The sequence below is a fragment of the Suillus fuscotomentosus genome (genome assembly GCF_016647785.1).
Source record: "Suillus fuscotomentosus strain FC203 chromosome Unknown F5891scaffold_32, whole genome shotgun sequence".
Classification (NCBI taxonomy): Eukaryota; Fungi; Basidiomycota; class Agaricomycetes; order Boletales; family Suillaceae; genus Suillus; species Suillus fuscotomentosus.
In genome coordinates, this window is record NW_024539544.1 from 324,475 (window position 1) to 343,592 (window position 19,118).

At 46.5% G+C, this 19,118-nt stretch overlaps 6 protein-coding genes across 6 annotated transcripts; 2 read left to right on the plus strand and 4 right to left on the minus strand.

Moving 5' to 3' along the window:
• Nucleotides 1-2,183: 2,183 nt before the first annotated feature.
• On the minus strand, nucleotides 2,184-4,584 carry F5891DRAFT_1038684 (aspartic peptidase domain-containing protein). The gene is made up of 10 exons (XM_041361906.1): nucleotides 4,083-4,584; nucleotides 4,004-4,030; nucleotides 3,877-3,945; nucleotides 3,626-3,819; nucleotides 3,408-3,570; nucleotides 3,303-3,358; nucleotides 3,164-3,250; nucleotides 2,946-3,113; nucleotides 2,724-2,893; nucleotides 2,184-2,659 (listed from the first exon to the last, which is right to left on the minus strand). The coding sequence occupies exons 1-10, from the start codon at nucleotides 4,307-4,309 to the stop codon at nucleotides 2,432-2,434; spliced, it is 1,389 nt and encodes a 462-aa protein (XP_041225091.1). The 5' UTR covers nucleotides 4,310-4,584; the 3' UTR covers nucleotides 2,184-2,431.
• F5891DRAFT_1278840 (acid protease) lies at nucleotides 4,585-6,803 on the minus strand (the record flags this gene model as incomplete). Its single annotated transcript, XM_041370339.1, has 9 exons — nucleotides 4,585-5,381; nucleotides 5,433-5,606; nucleotides 5,659-5,748; nucleotides 5,799-5,854; nucleotides 5,913-6,075; nucleotides 6,133-6,326; nucleotides 6,376-6,444; nucleotides 6,492-6,518; nucleotides 6,568-6,803. The coding sequence occupies 9 exons, from the start codon at nucleotides 6,801-6,803 to the stop codon at nucleotides 4,912-4,914; spliced, it is 1,479 nt and encodes a 492-aa protein (XP_041225092.1). The 3' UTR covers nucleotides 4,585-4,911.
• Nucleotides 6,804-8,640: 1,837 nt separating this feature from the next.
• On the minus strand, nucleotides 8,641-9,824 carry F5891DRAFT_401952 (3,4-dihydroxy-2-butanone 4-phosphate synthase). The gene is made up of 3 exons (XM_041371703.1): nucleotides 9,469-9,824; nucleotides 9,300-9,421; nucleotides 8,641-9,245 (listed from the first exon to the last, which is right to left on the minus strand). Exons 1-3 carry the CDS (start codon nucleotides 9,759-9,761, stop codon nucleotides 8,887-8,889), a joined length of 774 nt encoding a protein of 257 aa, XP_041225093.1. The 5' UTR covers nucleotides 9,762-9,824; the 3' UTR covers nucleotides 8,641-8,886.
• An 810-nt stretch (nucleotides 9,825-10,634) lies between these two features.
• Nucleotides 10,635-12,854, minus strand: F5891DRAFT_1189661 (uncharacterized protein; the record flags this gene model as incomplete). Its single annotated transcript, XM_041367197.1, has 12 exons — nucleotides 10,635-10,733; nucleotides 10,782-10,958; nucleotides 11,007-11,212; nucleotides 11,300-11,320; nucleotides 11,377-11,416; nucleotides 11,451-11,548; nucleotides 11,601-11,689; nucleotides 11,800-11,824; nucleotides 11,883-12,153; nucleotides 12,206-12,281; nucleotides 12,332-12,385; nucleotides 12,442-12,854. 12 exons carry the CDS (start codon nucleotides 12,852-12,854, stop codon nucleotides 10,635-10,637), a joined length of 1,569 nt encoding a protein of 522 aa, XP_041225094.1.
• Nucleotides 12,855-13,400: 546 nt separating this feature from the next.
• Nucleotides 13,401-14,568, plus strand: F5891DRAFT_1128934 (mitochondrial carrier domain-containing protein; the record flags this gene model as incomplete). The annotated part of the gene is made up of 6 exons (XM_041364335.1): nucleotides 13,401-13,438; nucleotides 13,504-13,627; nucleotides 13,683-14,090; nucleotides 14,141-14,320; nucleotides 14,379-14,448; nucleotides 14,501-14,568. The coding sequence occupies 6 exons, from the start codon at nucleotides 13,401-13,403 to the stop codon at nucleotides 14,566-14,568; spliced, it is 888 nt and encodes a 295-aa protein (XP_041225095.1).
• A 3,162-nt stretch (nucleotides 14,569-17,730) lies between these two features.
• Nucleotides 17,731-18,817, plus strand: F5891DRAFT_953585 (uncharacterized protein; the record flags this gene model as incomplete). The annotated part of the gene is made up of 2 exons (XM_041375192.1): nucleotides 17,731-18,065; nucleotides 18,124-18,817. 2 exons carry the CDS (start codon nucleotides 17,731-17,733, stop codon nucleotides 18,815-18,817), a joined length of 1,029 nt encoding a protein of 342 aa, XP_041225096.1.
• Between the last annotated feature and the right edge of the window lie 301 nt (nucleotides 18,818-19,118).

The following is a 19,118-nucleotide window of genomic DNA, read 5'->3' on the forward strand; positions in this document are numbered from 1 at the left end:
GTGTGACCTCCTTCTGCCCCAATCACTTCTGCCACTCTTCTAGACATATTGTCTATCAATTTTGGGTATTCCTCTTTGGTGATTCCATCATACTCTGCTGTAACACTGTCTCATAGTTGGAATAACCCCTATGGTGAATCTTGATATGCTATAAGTAATTTCTTGAGTGATTCTCAGAGGTATTCAATAGGGTTGATGTCTTGGGTCTATGTTGAACATGATAGAATAGTAATATTATGGTCTGCAGGCTATTGGTGGCTGATTTAGAGGTATACTTAGGGTCATTGTCTTATCACAAAACAGTATCTTCTTCATTAACTTATAACTCCTGCATGCTTCTTAGCAGACATTCCTGTCAAATGAGTATTTACTACTCTGTATTTATCCTCCCCTTTGCTTCGTAGAAAATTCCCATTCCATTTTATCTCATATAGTCCTATACCATCAAGTTTTCGTCTTGAAACTTAAGGTGTTTATTTAACTTTTCTTTATCTTAATGATTGTCCTATCTATTTTAATACAAATTCCTTGCCATATGATCTCATCCTATTGATTTTAACCATATCTAACTAGATAAACCTCTTTCGGCTATCAGCAGTCTAATATTTGTACTTGAAAGTAGCATCTTGTCTTTTCTTTTTATAGGTTGGAGACAGAAGAATCTGTTTTTCTTGATTATAGCTTTAAGATGGGCTGTCTTGAGAGTCTGTCTGACTATTTGAGTAGAGATAGTCATAGGAATGATGGAAATAATCAATTTAGTCACTTTATTAACATCAGCAGCCTTTTAAATTAGAATATAGTGATTAAGAGATCTTAAATCTTATAGAGCAACCTTCTAGATTGGCTACCAAATAACTTAAAGACCATAATATTACTATTCTATCATGTTCAACATAGACCCAAGACATCAACCCTATTGAATACCTCTGAGAATCACTCAAGAAATTACTTATAGCATATCAAGATTCACCATAGGGGTTATTCCAACTATGAGACAGTGTTACAGCAGAGTATGATGGAATCACCAAAGAGGAATACCCAAAATTGATAGACAATATGTCTAGAAGAGTGGCAGAAGTGATTGGGGCAGAAGGAGGTCACACACAGTACTAGAATTATAGAGATTACATTAGTTAAACTCAAAGTCAAAAAAGTGTCCCAATGAGTCATCAAATTAAAATACTCATATCTTCACATAATGTCATTATTTTCCCACGGTATAGGGAACCGAAATGAAGCTGAGAAGCAGACCTTTCCGACATCTTCCTATAGCTTAGTCATATTTCCACGTCTTGACTCATGATATAGCAATTACGTGAAAAGCTACAAACATTGGGACACTTTTTTGAGCCACTGTATTACTAAGCTTTTTCTCCTGTGCTTGTACCTTCATCATGTGTGCCTAAGTCTAACATCCACTTCACTTCAAAAATGAGGCAATGCAGCAACCCAATAAGTTGTCTACTTGTGTGTTAAGACAAAGTAGGAAGACTATGCCATTTCTGGACCTTCAGAGGAGTACCAACATGCAGAGAAGTTGGATGAACTTCAGGTTCTCATTTGAAACTTGATCACAGATGAGGACGAAAATATTTTAGCATAGATTTAAGCTTGGTGCACATAGCCACTTCAAATCTCAAGTACATGCTGTGTATACACTCAGACACCTTATTGTGGCTGACTTTTTTTAGTTCAGTTCATTCAACTTCGACATCATACTTCTAGTGATGTCTCAGCTCCAAGCTGCATTTTTCAGAAAATGAGCATAACATGCTGAATAAAATTCCTAAATTCATGGAAATAGATTGAGCCAAAAGCCGGGAGGCATCTAAGGGGAATTCATACTATAATGCATCATTGTCTTGCTATGAAGCAGCTCAGAAAATGACTCAAAATCCAAGCCATTTGCTGAGCTGCTTCATAGCAAGACAATGATGCATTATAGTACGAATTCCCCTTAGATGCCTCCTGGCTTTTGGCTCAATCTATGTCCATAAATATTTTCATGAATTTAGGAATTTTATTCAGCATGTTATGCTCATTTTCTGAAAAATGCAGCTTGGAGCTGAGACATCACTACATACTTTGTTTCAGTTCAGCTCACTTCGTAGCAACACTACCGGGAACTGCTGTTTGCCGGTCCCAGAACGCTCTAGCCTTTCGCGGTTAAACCTCTTTGCAACCGTCACAAAACATCTCTCATTTGTCAAGGTACATGTCCCAAGGTAAATAAATTGCCTGTATAGATTAGTGTAGTCGCCGTTCATCACTGCTTATAACTCATAAAGAACCGACCAGTAACAAGTACATGCCCTCCATCACATCATATACATTAATTACAAGTGAGCGTGGTCCAAATAAGTGAGTGTCCATTAGTCCTATACAGATGAGTCCTTCATTAGAAAGGCGAATGCAGATGACATCGAAATTAAAGGAGGAGCACTGCCGAGAAAGCCAGGAAGAGTAGAGCAGACAATGATGCACTCAGTGCATGTCTACGTGGGGCATCGCTTGTGTTTGTGACCGCCGCAGATACCGTGCCAATGGTCGCGGAAGGGACGGTCCCTCCGGCACCATTTTCAGCGATGGCGACACTTGAGAGACTGGCAAAGCCAATCGAAGGGGGATTGTAGCGGAAGACAGAGTACACATTTTTCTAATAGAATATTGAAAAACTGCTCAGTATTGCAGAACGCGGGCCGTTTATCATTGCCACATACCAGGAATGCATCGCCAAAGATCCAAGAGGGGGTCCCAGTACCAGAAGTTGTCTCAAAGAATGCGCCAAGGCATTCTGTTGAACTGAGTTGGTCGAACGCAATATCTGCTGAGCTTATCGACCACGTCGCGCCACCAAACGATACCTCTACATTTACAGTGGTCGAGCATGCTGATCGAGCGTTGAGCCACTTGACCTCGCAATGTTCAAGAAGTTTGCTTACGGAAGGTATAATATCCTTCCCATTCACCCGTGGCTGGTTGTGAGCCGGAAATCTGTGCATAGATTGCTGCAATCGAGCTGGCTGGACCGCCTATATTGGTCGTGCCAGTGTCAATAGCAACAGTTGTTCCTGAATCAATAGTTATGTTGGTTCCTTGCACAGTTATCGCTGGATTGGAATGAATGAGGAGACTTATTGTGAGTTGGTAAACCGCTTACAAGTCAATGGTAGATACCAATATGTGTCAGTTCCAGGAATATCGATGTAATCAATTGAGCCGGTGTACAAACTACTGTTTGTGTAACCTAAGCGCAGTTTTGTTTGAGTAGATGTCTCACGGTGTGGAATGTCTCGTACCCATATTAAGGACTCCTCCAGGCTCAAGTGTCTGGGCGCTGGAATCATTTGTATACCTGTTCCATGTTAGCAATACACTTCGTTTTAGAGGGCAGATGTTGTCACCGAGTGAGCTGAACAGCAAAGAGAGCTGAGTCCCAAGAACCACTGGAGGCTAAAGTTTGCCACAAGGGCATCTGACCTGAAGTTGCTAGGGGTTGCCACGCCAGACCAAGCAAGCCAGAGACCGGTGATGTCAGCAAACCAGTTGACACTACATCCACAACAGCTGTAGTGCATGTAAGTAAACGCCAGCGGGCCTGTCAGTAAGAGGAGATTCTGACCAAATCCTTGACTGGAAACGGAGAAGCCCGCCATTTGCACTGTGTCCTGTGCAACGTAGCCTTCCGCAGAACCCGAGCCGTAATTTATATCAAATGGCGTAGAGAGGTTTTGGAAAGTTGATGAAGATGATGGGTTGTATGTAGCAACCGACCCGCATGAAGTACCACAAGAAGAACCAGCGACCCAGAGATCACTGCGAAAATGCATTACTAAATTATGTCTCGGACACGTGAACTGCACTGGAACTTACGAAGAGCCCGTGTCTAATATGACATCAAAGGACACCGCAGGCGTACCAATAGCCAGTGAACCATAATAGCTATATGGATACTTCAATTAGGGAGCTACGCACACCTGTGAACGTATCCAACACCTACCTAGAATCGTAGTCCTGATTGACAATCCTGAAGGAAAGTTGCACTCAGTAAATATATTTCGTACTACAATACTACGCACGAATTATAACCAGTGCTTCTTTTCTGTGTTGTCGCGCCGCCGTACTTTGCAATCAAATTGTCCCTCTGCCTCTTCGCCAAAGCGCCCCGTTGGGTGGCATCTCGAGGAGACGGATTCCTCCTTAGAAGGGAGATAGATTGACCAGAAACCGGAACCACATTTGTGGGTGCTCCAAACGTATCCGTAGGCAGCGCAAGGAGGGATGCAAGAAAGATTAATGGTATCATGTCAAGACTCAGGTTTGAGTTTTGATCGCTAAGTTACCGGAGAATGTCCAAGGCGAGAGACCACAAGCCAGTGGAGAATGGGGAATAACGAATGTATGGGATGCCAACCAACCAATTGTCCTGAAATACATGTTCATGATACACTCACCACTGCGCATTACAAGCTGTCCGCAGCTAGCCGCAGCCGACATCGCCAAGGGTCGGTACCTTTAATTGCAAGTTGGGTGAACATCTTACAAAGGGCGTGTGAAAAGCTGTGAAAAACAGCCTCGAAATGGCCCTTGGTAAAGCTATTAGCAGTAACTAGTAACTGGCTAACCGGAAATGTGTGTGATAACAATTTTGAGGAACGTGGTAACACACGAGCCTGTCTGACGAACAGCTACATGTACAGTAAATCATGTGCTCTTGTAGCGATCAATGCGCCCCTACAATTACAACATCTAGCGATGCCCAACAGGTGAAAATGCTATCAGTCTCAGATGACGCTCTGAGCACAGCCACCACCCCTGCATGTCGGTCCGAGAGGGCTGTGCGGCGGTAGCCTGTGCCTGGCAGCCTAGGTGTGCTGTAAATGCAGCAGTATGTCCACAACCGCAGCATTATGCTTGTACAAATGAAACCAAGGTGGCGAAGAAAGCGGAGATGACGATTGCAACTGCGCTAGAGGTGCGTGTTGGGGGTGCCGCGCTTGACTCCAACGTAAACATTGCTGAGTTAGCACCGAGAGTAGCGGAAGGTATTCCTCCAGCCAAGCCATTCATTTCAAGTGCAATTTCTGACAGTGCCGCGAATCCGACAGACGGGGGATCGTACCGGAAAACTGAATAAACGTTTTTCTGTCTCGCGGCATTAATCATCAGAAGTGTATTTGCGCTAAAAGAGCATACCAGGAACGTGTCGCCTAAAATCCAGGAAGGGGTCCCACTGGCACCAGATGTGGGTATTGCGTAAAATGCACCATAGCATTCATCCGATGTGGGTCCTATAGATGTGAATGCGAAATCACCGGGGCTGATTGACCAATTGGGCCCTCCAAACGAGATCTCCACCATAATAGCAGTGTTACAGGCTTTTCATCAAGTTTCGGTGCCCTGATTCCAGAGAAATATGTCGTACTTACGGTAACTGTAGAATCCCTCCCAGCTACCCGTCCCAGGCTGAGATCCAGGGATCTGAGCGTAAATGGCTGCGATGCTAGCCGCAGGCCCTGCCACGAGTGTCGTACCGGTATCAATTGCCGCATAAGACGCACTGCCGCTTGGCAAAGATATGGATTTTCCTTGCACAATTATCGCTTTCAAGGTAATTGAGCGACACAAAAAGAGTAAGATTGCGGTGAAGCTCACAAGTAATTTGTTGAAGCCAGTACGAGGCTTGTCCATTGGGAATATCCTGGTAGTCGATCGTCCCAGTATATAAACTCTCGTTTGTATATCCTGAAAACGAAGGTGAGACACACCAAGAATGATATGAATTACTCTCGTACCCATTGTGAAAGATCCACCAGGCTCTAGTTCGCCAGCTTTGCTGTCATTCAAAAAGCTAAATCATTCACCGTAAGTGCCCCTGGAGCAAATGGACATAACAGGGATATGATTACCGAGTCAACTGGAAAGCCATCAAGGGTTGATTCCATTGTCCATTACTTGCAAGTGCTTGCCAAAACGGCATAGCACCAGAGGCTGCGAGCGACTGCCACGCGAGACCAAATATACCGGTGACAGGATTTTGCAAGAAGTTCGCCGTGGTAGTTGTCACCACCCCTATTACCCGTCAGTATTAACTATCAAGTCGTATGACGACAAAATAGTTAAATTCACCGAATGTCTGGTCGGAGATCGTGAAACCAGCCATTTGAACAACATCTTGCCCGACAGTACCTGCTGCGTAACCTTTTTCGTAGGTCACACTGAAGCTCTTACTCATATTTTTAAACGTAGAGGATTTTGCCGAGTCAAAATTACCCGTTCCTGCACATGTAGATTGGCATGCCGACGATGAAACCCACATATCTCTGGGAAGAATGTTAGATAGGTCCGTGTCCGCGTGAGTCGACGACGCACGAGGATCCGGTGTCTAAAAGTACGGCAAATGGGTAAGGCGGTGTACCAACAGCCAGGGATCCGTAGAAGCTACAGGAATTGAGCACACTTGGACAGAGGTGGAATACACGACATACTTTGTGTCGATCCTCTGGTTGACCATCCTTTTAATCAAAGATTAGTGTCGCACTCGAATCAGATAGTTCAGCATACAGATTCTCGCCCGTTCCCCGCTTTTGACTAAGTTGTGAAGAGTACTTCACAATTGTGACATCCCGCAGGTTCTTGGCATACTCCGCCCACTCTGAGGTGTTCCGTGAAGGTTGCGCCTTCCGTGTCAAAGATATAAACTGTTGAGCAGATGACGTATACCCCTGAGGTGCTCCAACCACATTCGATATGATAGCCAGCAAAATAATAGAACTGATGGCCAGTGACAGTAGCATCATGAGAGGAGCTGGAGAATGGTGTATTAAGAGAAGGTTCGGACTACAATACAAACAATATTGGGCATGGAGAAGAGGTGCGAGGTGGGAATGGGCGGAATCGCATATTTAAGAGCACGGACACTCTGTGGGACTGTAAAGAACGGTTGCACACATGAGATCGCAGAGCAGCTCTCACGAGTAGCGAGGTTGTGCTAGTAGCTGAGGTCCATGAAGTGGATACGCGTATTGAGGCTAGGCTGGCCCACACTGACGTGGTGAATGTGCGATGCAAATGCCTTGTCAAAAATTGGAGTTAGTGGAAGAAGTCCAGAATACAACTGCTGAAGTCCCAGGCGCGACACAAAGACCTTGTCATACCAGTCCTCGGAGTTTAAAATATTGATCCGTCGTCACGCGTCAAACAGTTCTGGCAGGTACAGGCGTAATACACAGTTAGTAGTACTGGTGGTAAGTTACAGTAATTGATAAACTCACAAGCCTCCTTTGCCCACCTTGATTTATACTAGTTGTCAACTACAGTCATGTACATTGCATCGGATTCCTGTGTGTTTTGGATTTGTCGGGGAGGGTTAGGCTTTGTCAGGTCCAGGCACGATCAGTGCCTGAAATGATTTCCTTTTTCTGATAAGCCAGCGTTTGACTTGCATTTATGTAAGCCTCGTCCACCCTTGTTGCTTTAACTCGACAGTTTCATGTTGAAGTCGCCCTTCTTGGTAGTGTGCTTGTCTCCCCACAGCTCCCACGTCAGCATCCGCTATATTCCCTTGTGACAGTTCAAGTGACAATGGATAGGGTGCGATCCGTCGCATCTGCTGTCACGACAGTGGCAGGTCCTGGCAGGATCGCTTGTTGGCTCGCTGCATAATTATGCTAATGGGGATTGACAATTGTACAGTCTCATAACTCTTATCGTATCTGCCGCTCAGGTGTGGAAAACTCACAGCGATCACTTAAACGCCAAACGCATCATTACTTCCAGTCTTGTATTCCCCTTCTACCTCATTCATGATTTGTATCGCCTGCGTGCTCGCTATATCGTTGCTCACACTGCATCATCTCGTATTCTCCTAGCCCTCCCACTTTGTCGCACATCAAGGCTCATATTCTTCCAGCACAATACAATTGTGCTTGTAACTCTCATTCTCGTATAATTCGTTCGTATCCAGTTCTATGTGCTACATTTGCACTAGCCGATCTTTCACTCTATTCTCCCGCGCTGAAATCTATCGAGTTCCCAATACCTTTGTCACTTACTTACATGCCCTCGCGGCATGCCGCAGCTGATCCGACATTCAAGCCTAGTCATACCCTCGCGCCGCTTCTACGACTCGCATGCTCCATTACAACATTCCTATGTGCATGGTGCACACGCCCTTTACATATTCGGCATTGGTCCAACTCTACGCAAGGCCACGACAATTAGACACTTCGAGTGTGTTTCACACGTATGTGAAATACATCTCCGTGGTACCAATTCGGGTGCAAGTACTTGGAAAGGTCACACCGTCTGTTTGTCGAGTGTTGTAGTTTACGGAAACGTACAGACCACGGCAGTGTATCTGCACAGCTGCATCACGCCTGTTCGTCGATGATGCTTCGATCTGGCCATTCATGCATCCCGATATAACCTCGGAACTGAACCTGCAATCAAGCCCCCAGAACAAAATTCACCTGTGTCGACAAGCAAAATTGCGCACGCATGGCATATTGCGAGTCAGAACCCAGGCTTCAGCTTCTCCCAAATTCTGAATGGCGATTAGTGTGACTCTGGGAAACGTCGGTCGGATACCTGGCAGAAATCAGCAGAGCCATACATATGGTATTGCATAGGTCGTGGAATGTTGTGTACAAGCTTTCGGGGGTTTCAGGGATCAAATAAAGACTGTTACAAGCCGCTGGTACGATCTTCAAAGATGGAATGTTCTCATCTTTGAGACCGCGGTCTCAGGACCTTGAATAGGTTCCCTAAGTTTTTCCGCGGAATTCCCGAGGGGATGTCTAAAGTCTGGCTGATTTGCACCAGTGTACAATGCTCTCTAAGTATACACTAGCCGGTACATATCCCCGTGTATCCTTTCATCTGTCATGATGTCACAGTACTCCTGCTCTCCGTCGCTTTTCTGTACTGTGCCAACATATCCACGCTGATCATTTTCAGGCCCCATCGATTGGCAAATGATCGGCAATCATCGCGTCGCGCCATAGTGCCCAACGCATCGTCATTCACGAGCTCGCATAGCACTCCTCCTAGAGGCTGATTGGTGAGGGTACATAAATCGACACCAGTTTCCGTATGACCTCTGCGTTCTAGGACGCCGCCGTTCTGTGCTCGCAAAGGTACCATATGCCCTGGGCGGCTAAAATCGGATGCAGTCGAAGTGGGATCGACTAACTTCCGCACGGTGAGAGATCTATCATGGGCGGAAATGCCTGTCGTTGTGCCTATAAGCGTGCTCGTTTAATCGTGGCATGGACTTCAGAGAAAGAAGAACAGACCATGTTTGTAGTCTACGGTTATGGTGTACGCAGTTTTGTGCCGCTCCTGGTTTTCGGGAACCATCATGGGAATTTCAAGCTCATTGAGACGCTCCTCGGGAAGAGAGATGCAGATATATCCGCTAAAATAGATATGAAGACGGAATGCATGGGTGCAAAGGACTCGTACCTGGTGTGCTTGATCATCCATGCCATGGCCTCCACGGAACAATGGCTCGCAGAAATAATTAAATCACCCTCGTTCTCTCTTCGCTCGTCATCCATAACGACAATAGCTTCACCACGCGCGAATGCGTGAAGCGCGTCCTCTACTGTATCAAAGGAGAATTCAGTGGTTCTCAGTGTGATATCTTCTACTTGGGTAGGGATCCAAGCAGGACTAATGGAGCCATTGTTGGCTCCATTCGTTTTGGCAAGTCTGTGATGCTCTGGCACAGAGTCTTGAACCGTGGTAGCAGGCATTGTAGTAAAGAAACCTGCGAAATGCTCTGTTCACTGACTGTGTGACCGGGTAATAAGAGGGAATATTCACCTCGGTGTGTTATTTTACTTCCCGCGATTTGACATCTGCAACAGATGTGACGTGGACGTGCGCAACTTGAAGCCGTCGCGATCGGTTCGTTTGTAAGCGTAGTACTAGTTTGCTGCAGCGCTCATGGTGAGCAAGAGGAGAATTAGTAAGCTCGGCGAAAAGCCTTAGAAATCAGATGCTTAACGATGAGATATGGAGATCTAGACGCGGTTGAGAACTCACATCACAAATACGATGCTACTAATGAAGCCGAAGTAAAGCCGGATTCAGCCGAAATTTGCCATTATTCCAGTATTTTGCTTGAGGGAAAACCCCGAAACCGCCGGCCGGTGTGTCCGTGTCTAGCAGCAATAAACCCGAAGTTGAAACGTTGATATATAACATTGATATTTGTATCCTGTGTATATGTAGATCTTCGAAAGGGAAAGAGTATGGCATAAATCAACCAGAATGATACTATAAAGCTCGCGCGTTACAGAAAATCACAGAAGACAAATTAGACTTCCAAGGGGGTAGTGACCGTAGGCGACACTCGTTCTATGATCCTGTTCCACAAGTATACAATGAATCGGCTCGTGTTCCGGTACCACATGTGAAGCAAGTACCACAGCAAGTCCCAAACGAAAGTAACACTTGTAGAACGTAGAAGCCAAGATACTAGAATGCCCATTTCCATCAATACTACATACATAATGATGTTGACAGGAAAGGTAAAAGTGCCGATAATCGCAGACAGCAGTGCTGAAATGAAGCAGGACACTCTGTCGAACAATAAGCCGCTGACATGAAACGTGGCAGGGAACCTACTCAAGCACCAAAAATCCGAACGGCAGACTGAGCATAAATGGAAAGCTTTCCGAGTCAAGCACAGAACCCGCCGCCATACTGCTTAGATAAGAAACCTATGAGCGTAAATAATATAGGATAAACGAGTGGAAAGATGAGCATACCACGGCTGTATTGGAGCCTCGTAATTGCTCATTAACTTGTGTAACCAGCGATAGCGTAATGAGCAACGAGCACATGGCGGAGAAGGTAGAGGTGTAAAGTAGTATGATCACTTCATCTTGAGTCTGGACGGATGGGACTGCGAGAAAGCTGACATCAACAGCAACCATCACAGTAGACTGAGATAGTCATTAACCATGAGAACAATATGAAGTAGAACAACTCACAAATATCGTATATCCATTCCAATCGCTATTCAGCTTGTCCATGTACTGCTCCCACCGCGCATGAACGATCCTTCCATCGACCCATACTTTGTGGAAGGCCTTGCTCTCTTGCCATCTTCCGATCATAGCATTAATGGTACGAGAAAGCTTGGTTTTGGGGGCATCGGATTTTCCGTACAACGATTTCTCTACGTCAAGTCGGGTGCCTGGTTACCCATAGAAATTCACGAACTTAGTTTCGCCTAGCAAATTAATCAGGAAATGTGGATAGCGGACTACTGGATGAAGCTCACAGAGATATTTCATGATTCGAGCTGAGATCAGTAAACACATCAGAAACAAACAACCGACCGTCCATGATTGGACTTACCTGCGATCCACACGGAATGCTCGCGGTTCTTGTTAGCACTCTGTGAAAAGACAATCAACGACGATCCCACAAACAGGGATCAACTCACTTCTAAGAAGATGGACGAGGCTGAGAATACTTGCGATCTCGTCCGAAGTAAATGGTACTACCGATGTTTGAGAAGTGATATTGTCTATCACCAATCAATCCTGTAAGGCATGAGACACTTATTAGTCTTCGCCCACCTGCCTGAGCATACATGACGAATTCTTTGAGTTCCACAACAATGTCTTCCGGAAGGAAGCGTCTGTTTGGAAATAGCTCAATGTGTCGCCTGCCAATGCCGTAGTATGTAAATCATGCGAAACACAAACGAGCTGTTGCAAAGTGGTTCCATTGACTTCGGTCAAGTGAGGGAATATACGTACTTGAGATTATACGAACCAGTATTGTGATTCTAGTGCATACTCTGGGGATGTTACGATCACAGGAGCTTGAATGGAAAGAATTCCACGGAAAGAACTTACTGATATGACTTTTTCGCTCTACCCCTCGGATGCGGCTCATGAGAGAATCGGATCTGTGATCTTCGAACCAGAAAATGACACGTTTTTTATGGTCAACAAAGTAATAGCCCCACATCTCTTCACCGTCCTTCACAATAAGCTCTAACCCTAGCTCGACGAATGGATCCAAGGGGATGCTCGCGTTGCGCGCTTCATGATACGCCTTCTCAACAGCTTTGTCAATTTTGACTATAATTTGAGGATCTCGAACATCAACATCCGTGAAAACTCTCTGGTGTGTAATTTGAGTAAATACATGTACTAGTAGCGGGGGTTAGACGTACTTTATATGGCTGATAGAAGATCATAGCCCCTTCTGGTTGCGTGAGCGGCTCCCATCCCGCTACCGGAGCAAGCTCCCTGCGAGTCCATTTCAATCTTATCGCTCATTCTCTCGCCGGCATGCTTACTCTGAACAATCCAAAGGACCTTTCTCGACCAAGAAAGCCTCGTACTCATCTTTACTGCAAGTAGTATGGATCAGGACTTCGCCCACTCGCTTGAAATACAATTTGCGTACACTCGCACATTCCTCCCGTGTCGGTTGACCTCAAGTGGTGTAATGGGAATAAGAGTGATATCAAACATCTGGTCTGGCGTGGTGATAATTAGTTCGGAGATGCCGGGAGTCAGCACCTGAAGATTCTGGATATCCGTTTGAGGCTGGGATCCTCGGCTGAGTAGACTATGTGGAGGTGCCTCGAGCAACGGCACTGCGAGGCTCACAGGAGGCGCCGGCTGGAAGTCAGGTTGGTTGGTCCCTAGCTGAGAGCTCAATGCTAAACCGCCGGGCCATTGTCGGAAATCTTCCTCCTTCCCATTCACGATAGATTGGCAGTATCGGATCAATCGCAGGAAGACATGAAAGAGACCCCTGTACGAACGAAATGCAGCTGTCTTGACCATGTACCTCAGCCAGAAGATGAACCTCATGATGGAAGGGAATACTAGTAGACGTCTACCAAAGTTCGCGCATTTTGGGGGGTAGCGTCTATTACTCCACAACGCACAAACATGATATTTTAATTCTTTGACAGTTCGATAACCTGACATCGAAAGTACAACATCTGCTAGTTTTTCTTACTTGTTGAGTCCGGCGGAAAGTTACCGCGCAGAAAAGTTAAGAGTTCACGCACTTTGTCACACGTCTGCCGCAATGCCTGCCGTCGCCATCGGTTCGTTTGTAAGCGTAGCTGCAGTGCTCGTGGTGAGCGCTAGTGAGCAAGAGGTGATTTAGTAAGCTCGGCGAAAAGTCGATGAGATATGGAGACAAGAACTCACATCACAAATACGATGCTACTAATGAAGCCGATGTAAGCCGAATCCAACCTAAATTTAACTTGATGAAATTTGGGTCAGTCTGCACACCTGTTTCTCTTACTTCGACCTCCGACTCCGGCGCTTGTTCGGACAGGCTCAAGGCTCCGGTCAAGGTCTCTCATAGATTTCTCATCTAGGGATTTTCTAAAATAATAAACGATGTCGCATCTAGCACCAACTGGTAAATGGGACGCAAGGTATCTTTCTTGTCTTATTTTCGGTGTTATCTCGGGTTGAATTTTGATCTCGTCCTGGTTTGAAGATACATTGGTCCCGTACCTCATGACGCTACGTACTATGCCAAGTGCATGCTCGGTGGTGTTCTTGCATGCGGTATCACTCACGCCGGCATCACACCTCTAGATGTGGCCAAGTGTAACATGCAGGTCGGTTTATCTAGCTCTTCCTCGCTCCGTGGTATCTCATGGCTGTTGTGAATAGGTGGACCCTGCCAAATACAAGGGCCTCTCGTCTGGTCTCGCCACGCTCGTTCGCGAGGAAGGTCGGACTGGTATCTGGAAAGGCCTCGGTCCCACCTTTGTCGGTTACTCGTTACAAGGCATGTTCAAGTACGGTCTCTATGAAGTGTTCAAGGACCAGTACATGAACTTGGCTGGCGAGGAGCTGTCTAACAAATACAAGCCTGCTATCTGGCTCGTTGGTTCCGCATCAGCAGAGGTCTTTGCCGACATCGCTCTCTGCCCTCTCGAGATGACCAAGGTCAAGATCCAAACCAGCCCTAGTGGCACATTCCCCACTTCATTCGGTGCCGCCCTTGCGGAGATGAGCAGGACAAAGGCTGAGACCCGCTACCCCTTCGGCTCCCTTGTTCCTCTATGGTCTCGTCAGGTTAGCTGTGTTGTTTTGGTTCTGATTGCATTTTACTTATGACGTAATAGATTCCCTACACCATGGCCAAGTTCTGCTTCTATGAGAAGATCGTCCAGCTCTTCTACACTCACGTCTTCCCTGAGCCTAAAGAGACGTATGCGAAGACCACTCAACTTGGTGTCACTTTTGCTTCTGGTTATCTCGCTGGTGTTGTCTGCGCCGTTGTCTCCCATCCGGCTGACACCGTGGTCTCCCTCATGGGCAAGCCTGCAAACAAGGGCAAAAGCATTGGCACTATCGCATCAGGAAACTGGCATTGTCACACTTGCAACCAAGGGTCTTGGCACCCGTGTGTTGATGATCGGTACTCTCACTGGTACGTGAATTTTGTACTGCTTTCAAATCACTAACCAACCTCGTTCATCAAGGCTTCCAATGGTGGATCTACGACTCCTTCAAGGCATCGATGGGTCTTGGCACCACCGGTGGCAAGTAGACTGCGCACTTGTATCTACATGCCCTTTTTTATTTGCTCGTCTAATTTACTTATGGCATGAGGACACACGATAGATGTTCTCGGCGGTATACAGTTTTTGGTACTTGGCTTATTCCCTCTTGCTATCTCTACCCGGCACACTCCATCGCTCTTTTTTGGCATGCAATAGATCACGATCGCGTTACGACCAATACCACACCATCTTCCTCACACGTGTGCCACCGAGGCAAAAACCGAAAAGTCTGAACTCGCCCGGACCCTGTTGCTTCGATAACTGTATTCAACTGCAAGAATGATCATGCATATACGCAAGTATATCGGCTTCTGTAGTGCGTAAACCCGCACGTTGAGAAGCACCCTGGAGCACCATACTGATTTATGATCTCACAGTTTCTTATAATGTACTTTCGATCGACAAACAGTCCCGGTGTGGGTGCGAGGCTCTGACAATCAGACAAGTCAGTACAGCAGGACCCCTGAATATTGATACGCATTTGATGGTTCGTGTTCGCGGATAAGCAAATTTTCCAACATTTGTTTGGGAATTCGGTTTTATGCGGACAGCTGCAGGGTAATCGTGGAGCGTGAAAAGGTACGAGTATGAAGTGGTGGGGATGATCCAAAAACATCGAGCCAGCGCAAGAGTGTCAAAAACTGGCAGGCATACTTTATCTACCAGTAAGTACTCCGACCCACCACGGACATTAAGTTCTGCCCAGGTAAAGGATCCGGGCGTCGACCAAAAAGTGAGAGCACCCTGTCTGGGGTAGACCCTAATTTTGAGTACAATTCGTCCGAATGCCTCCACACCTATTTTCAGGGGTGCTTGTACTATACAGCCCGCGGACGATATTGGTGAGATGTTGTTGAGATGTTCCGTTGGGTGGCACTCTTATCTGGACACTTGTGAACTATTAAATTTAGATTTGGAGCGATAATACAGTATCGGAGAATATCGGACATTGCATGATATCGTTCAAACGTTCATCGAGGTGACAATTACTACATTCGATATCGTTCTAGAGTGTGACCAAGACAACAGAACCCACTGACGAAGAACATCGAGTTTAATAGGCCTGAAGTGAAATTCGGCCATCGCTTGGTTACTGTAAAAGAAACGATGGTTTTAGTGAAGGGGATGCGTTAACCACAGCGGACAGATTCGCGAACGTGTTTCGCATGCCATGACGCGAGTGAAATTAATATTTTAGGCCATGAGGCGAGACGGCGAAGAACATAGCTCGACATGTGGTTGAAAATAACTTGGCGCGCACTCACGCAGTACCATTCACGTGTCAGATGGGGTTTGGAACTGAATGGAGTTGGCGTCGAGGCAATCTCAAGTCGCCGGTACACATACATGGCCAATTTGTAGGTCCAGCCAGCTGGAGCCTGGAGTATCCTCGACTCCACGTTCGGGTTGCAACATCGAATGTTACAAGTCATCGCCAAGCTACGGTGATTTAATCTTGACGTCCGAGACAACGGTGGATTGAGACATCTGTATCTGCCTAGATAGACTGCTGGAAGAAGATTGATCCAAGGGTCGTAAATAGTTAAACCCACGTGTGGTGATGTGTGATAGGTTTGCGGATCGACGAAAAACCAAGCGACAAATTTCCGACGATATTGCTATCGTAACATATGGGTTTGCTGGCTGGCCGAGTCACTCCGGTCGAACGTCCATAAGCATCGGAGAATGTTAAAAACCCGCAGTCAAATCGGTTGTCGACAAAGCCGGCAGGAAGAAGGGATCTCCGAAAGACGGGAGGGCGAGACCCGACAGTCATTTAAGCCGAGCATACGACTTGCCATGTCGCCTCCCACGTGGTACCGGGGGCGGCAACTTCTTCTGTGGCAGGTTATGCAGCGCCCAGCGCTCATCTGTTTCTGAGGTTACATGATTCACGCACAGGTACGTGAAATTGGCCAATCACTTCTATAGGAAGACACGAGAGATCCGAGTGCTCGAACGCTTAGCCCTCGAGACTGTCGAGCAAGTTACGAGTGATTGATTCGGAAGAACTCGTATGAGTTGCACTTTGCAAATAAGAGTGATGGTACTCCGACTCATCAACGAACGTGGCAAAATTCAAGATGTGCTCGCTTGTCTTCGGGGCATCGCCGGGTCGGTTGATCGCGTGCAACCCAAGCGGTGGCAGTGCTGATTTGGGTGGATACAAGGAAATGACGCGGAGTGCATGGATTGCGTGGGAGATTTGCAGGACAATGAGTGCTACGCTGGCTTTCGACATCAAACATGAGCGGTCTGTTACATAAAGTATTTGAGATATGAACGATTGAAAAACACAATCATAATTAATACTGCCAGGCCGCTATCACAGGTCTAGGCGATGCTGTGTGGTAATGAAATCACATAAGTGCTTGCATACGTATGAACCCTGCACGTGGAAGATAGCTGCCTCGAGCACATCCCCATAACGACTGCAAGGGGGATTCGATTTAGGCAAAATATAACTGCCAGTATGGAGTAGGGTCTGATGCAGGCTCGGCACTTCAGTCGAAAATATATCGATCGGCACATGTACAACGAGCGCTGTTTCCCACTCAAGAGGCGAAGCTGTTTCGCGGTGTCAGTGAATGATTGATGGGTCTGGAACGATACACATAGCTTCGATCCTTGGACTACCAAGACCGGATGGTGTTGTCCGCTTGGCGTTCAGGATAGACGTGTCCATGGCATGGCAGATACATGCGAGTCTACAGGGGTGACTCGATATAGATCCCGCGGAAGCAAAACGGTGTTCTACGTTTGTCCGATGTGATTTTGGGTTGTGTCTCGACTGTGAAGAACGTTTCTCCAGAGATTTACATAACCTGAATGGATACAATGTAATGAACGTTTGGTACAAAGGTTCTGTAGTCTGATAATCATGGTTTTGCAAAAGCTTCGATCTCGGCGCCGTCTGGTTACATAATAGTCCGTGTGAACTCATAATTTCGGTTGGGCAACGTGCCGGCAGTCCAATTATGAACATGTGACAAAGGAAGGGGTAGGATCCAAATATAGCCTCCCGATTCGATCACTCGTGACGACGCATTGCATTTTCATTATAAAGGGCGATTGTTTCAACGCTCTTGTTTTCTGTGCCCTCGTGCTTTTGTCTTCGTGCACACTTGCTTTTCTTGTCTTTTTCGGTCATGCACTCTTCATATTCCCCACTTTTCACTTTGGGTCTTCTAGCGGAGCGACGGGCGGGTCTCTCGTCTGCACACAGCACCGCCCTTCCGGTCGTCCCTTCAACTTCAACGGGCACATCCTACAAGTCACATCCTGCTGCTGCTGATGATCATGCCTCCGCTTTCTATTTCACCCTTCAAATGGGACAAAGAGATACCGTTGAACTTCGGTCATTCCTCTCCCTCGACCTGGCAGACTCCAATCGTCCGATTGCAAGTCACAGGCGCAAGCCGTCAGTCATGTCAAAGTCTACTAGTTGGACTTATACATCCGATGTAACCTCAGTTCATGACTTGTCGTAAGTTTAGCCTTTGTTCTCATTTTCTCATCGTACTGACTTTTCCCATCTAAAGACGAATCCAAAGACCCGCCTTTGCCCGTCTTCCACCATTACCTTCCGCAAGCACGCTCCACCGATCGTCCCGTGAATCTTTAAGGCAAATTCCTTCTCCTAAACCTGCTCCGGTATCATCTACCTTACCCGAGCCCCCAACTTCCCTTGATCGCCCCCCGCGCTCCTCTCCACGAAAGCCACTTTCGTCTGCGACTAACGCATCTTTTTCGACTCCCCTGTTATCGCCCACTAGCCCGTCAGGCAAGGGATCATCCCTGTATTCCTCGTCTATCACATCACATCAAAGGCGAAAAAGTCGCATGGACGCTCTGGCATGTCTTGAGGGCCGCTCCCGTGCTGCTAACCGCATCCCGAGATCGAATCTCAGAAAAAATTTCATGAGCATGAGCGACGATGAGGAAGAGGAAGCCAAGGCACTTTCGTCACTAGGGAACACTCCCTTCATTCAAGTCGAGGATTTTGGCTCCTTTGCAGATATCGAAGATGAAGGAGATGTGATCGTCCCACCTTCCAAACATCTTTCCCAAAAACAAGTCACTTTGCCTCGTTCAGTCTCAGTATCGAAGCCCGCGAAGCGCCAGAGAAGAAGCACTGTCGATACATGGTTTCCCCTCAAAAGTTTCATCGATCTGAAAGACGATGATCTATCATGGAATTGGCGGAGCTTCATCGAGATCGGCGGAGTCTCATGAGACAGCTCTTCCATATGGTGAATCCCACCTCAGGCTGCGCATATCCTAGAACATTCTTATTCCAATATCATATCTTGCGGTGCAAGCATACGGGATGTGTCGTCTGTGCGTATATCTACACGATCACTTATTATCTATGAATACCCACAGCCTTTTAGTATACCGCGGTCGAACAATTTTTCTTTCATGTTCATTATTCAACACTTGTACTCTACTCATTACATGCACTCAGTTAGCGATTGACCATACACACATGATATGTTGACTTTCTGATCCCATCCACGACTCTCAATTGAGGAGT

Coding starts and splice junctions, on each gene's coding strand:
- F5891DRAFT_1038684 (XM_041361906.1), bottom strand. CDS start 4,309: ATGATACCATTAATCTTTCTTGCATCCCTCCTTGCGCTGCCTACGGAT. Junction 3,571..3,625: donor CGTTTCCAGTCAAGGATTTG/GTCAGAATCTCC, acceptor CATGCACTACAG/CTGTTGTGGATGTAGTGTCA. Junction 2,894..2,945: donor GGAAGGATATTATACCTTCC/GTAAGCAAACTT, acceptor ACGCTCGATCAG/CATGCTCGACCACTGTAAAT.
- F5891DRAFT_401952 (XM_041371703.1), bottom strand. CDS start 9,761: ATGCCTGCTACCACGGTTCAAGACTCTGTGCCAGAGCATCACAGACTT. Junction 9,422..9,468: donor TGGATGATCAAGCACACCAG/GTACGAGTCCTT, acceptor TATCTATTTTAG/CGGATATATCTGCATCTCTC. Junction 9,246..9,299: donor AACCGTAGACTACAAACATG/GTCTGTTCTTCT, acceptor GCACGCTTATAG/GCACAACGACAGGCATTTCC.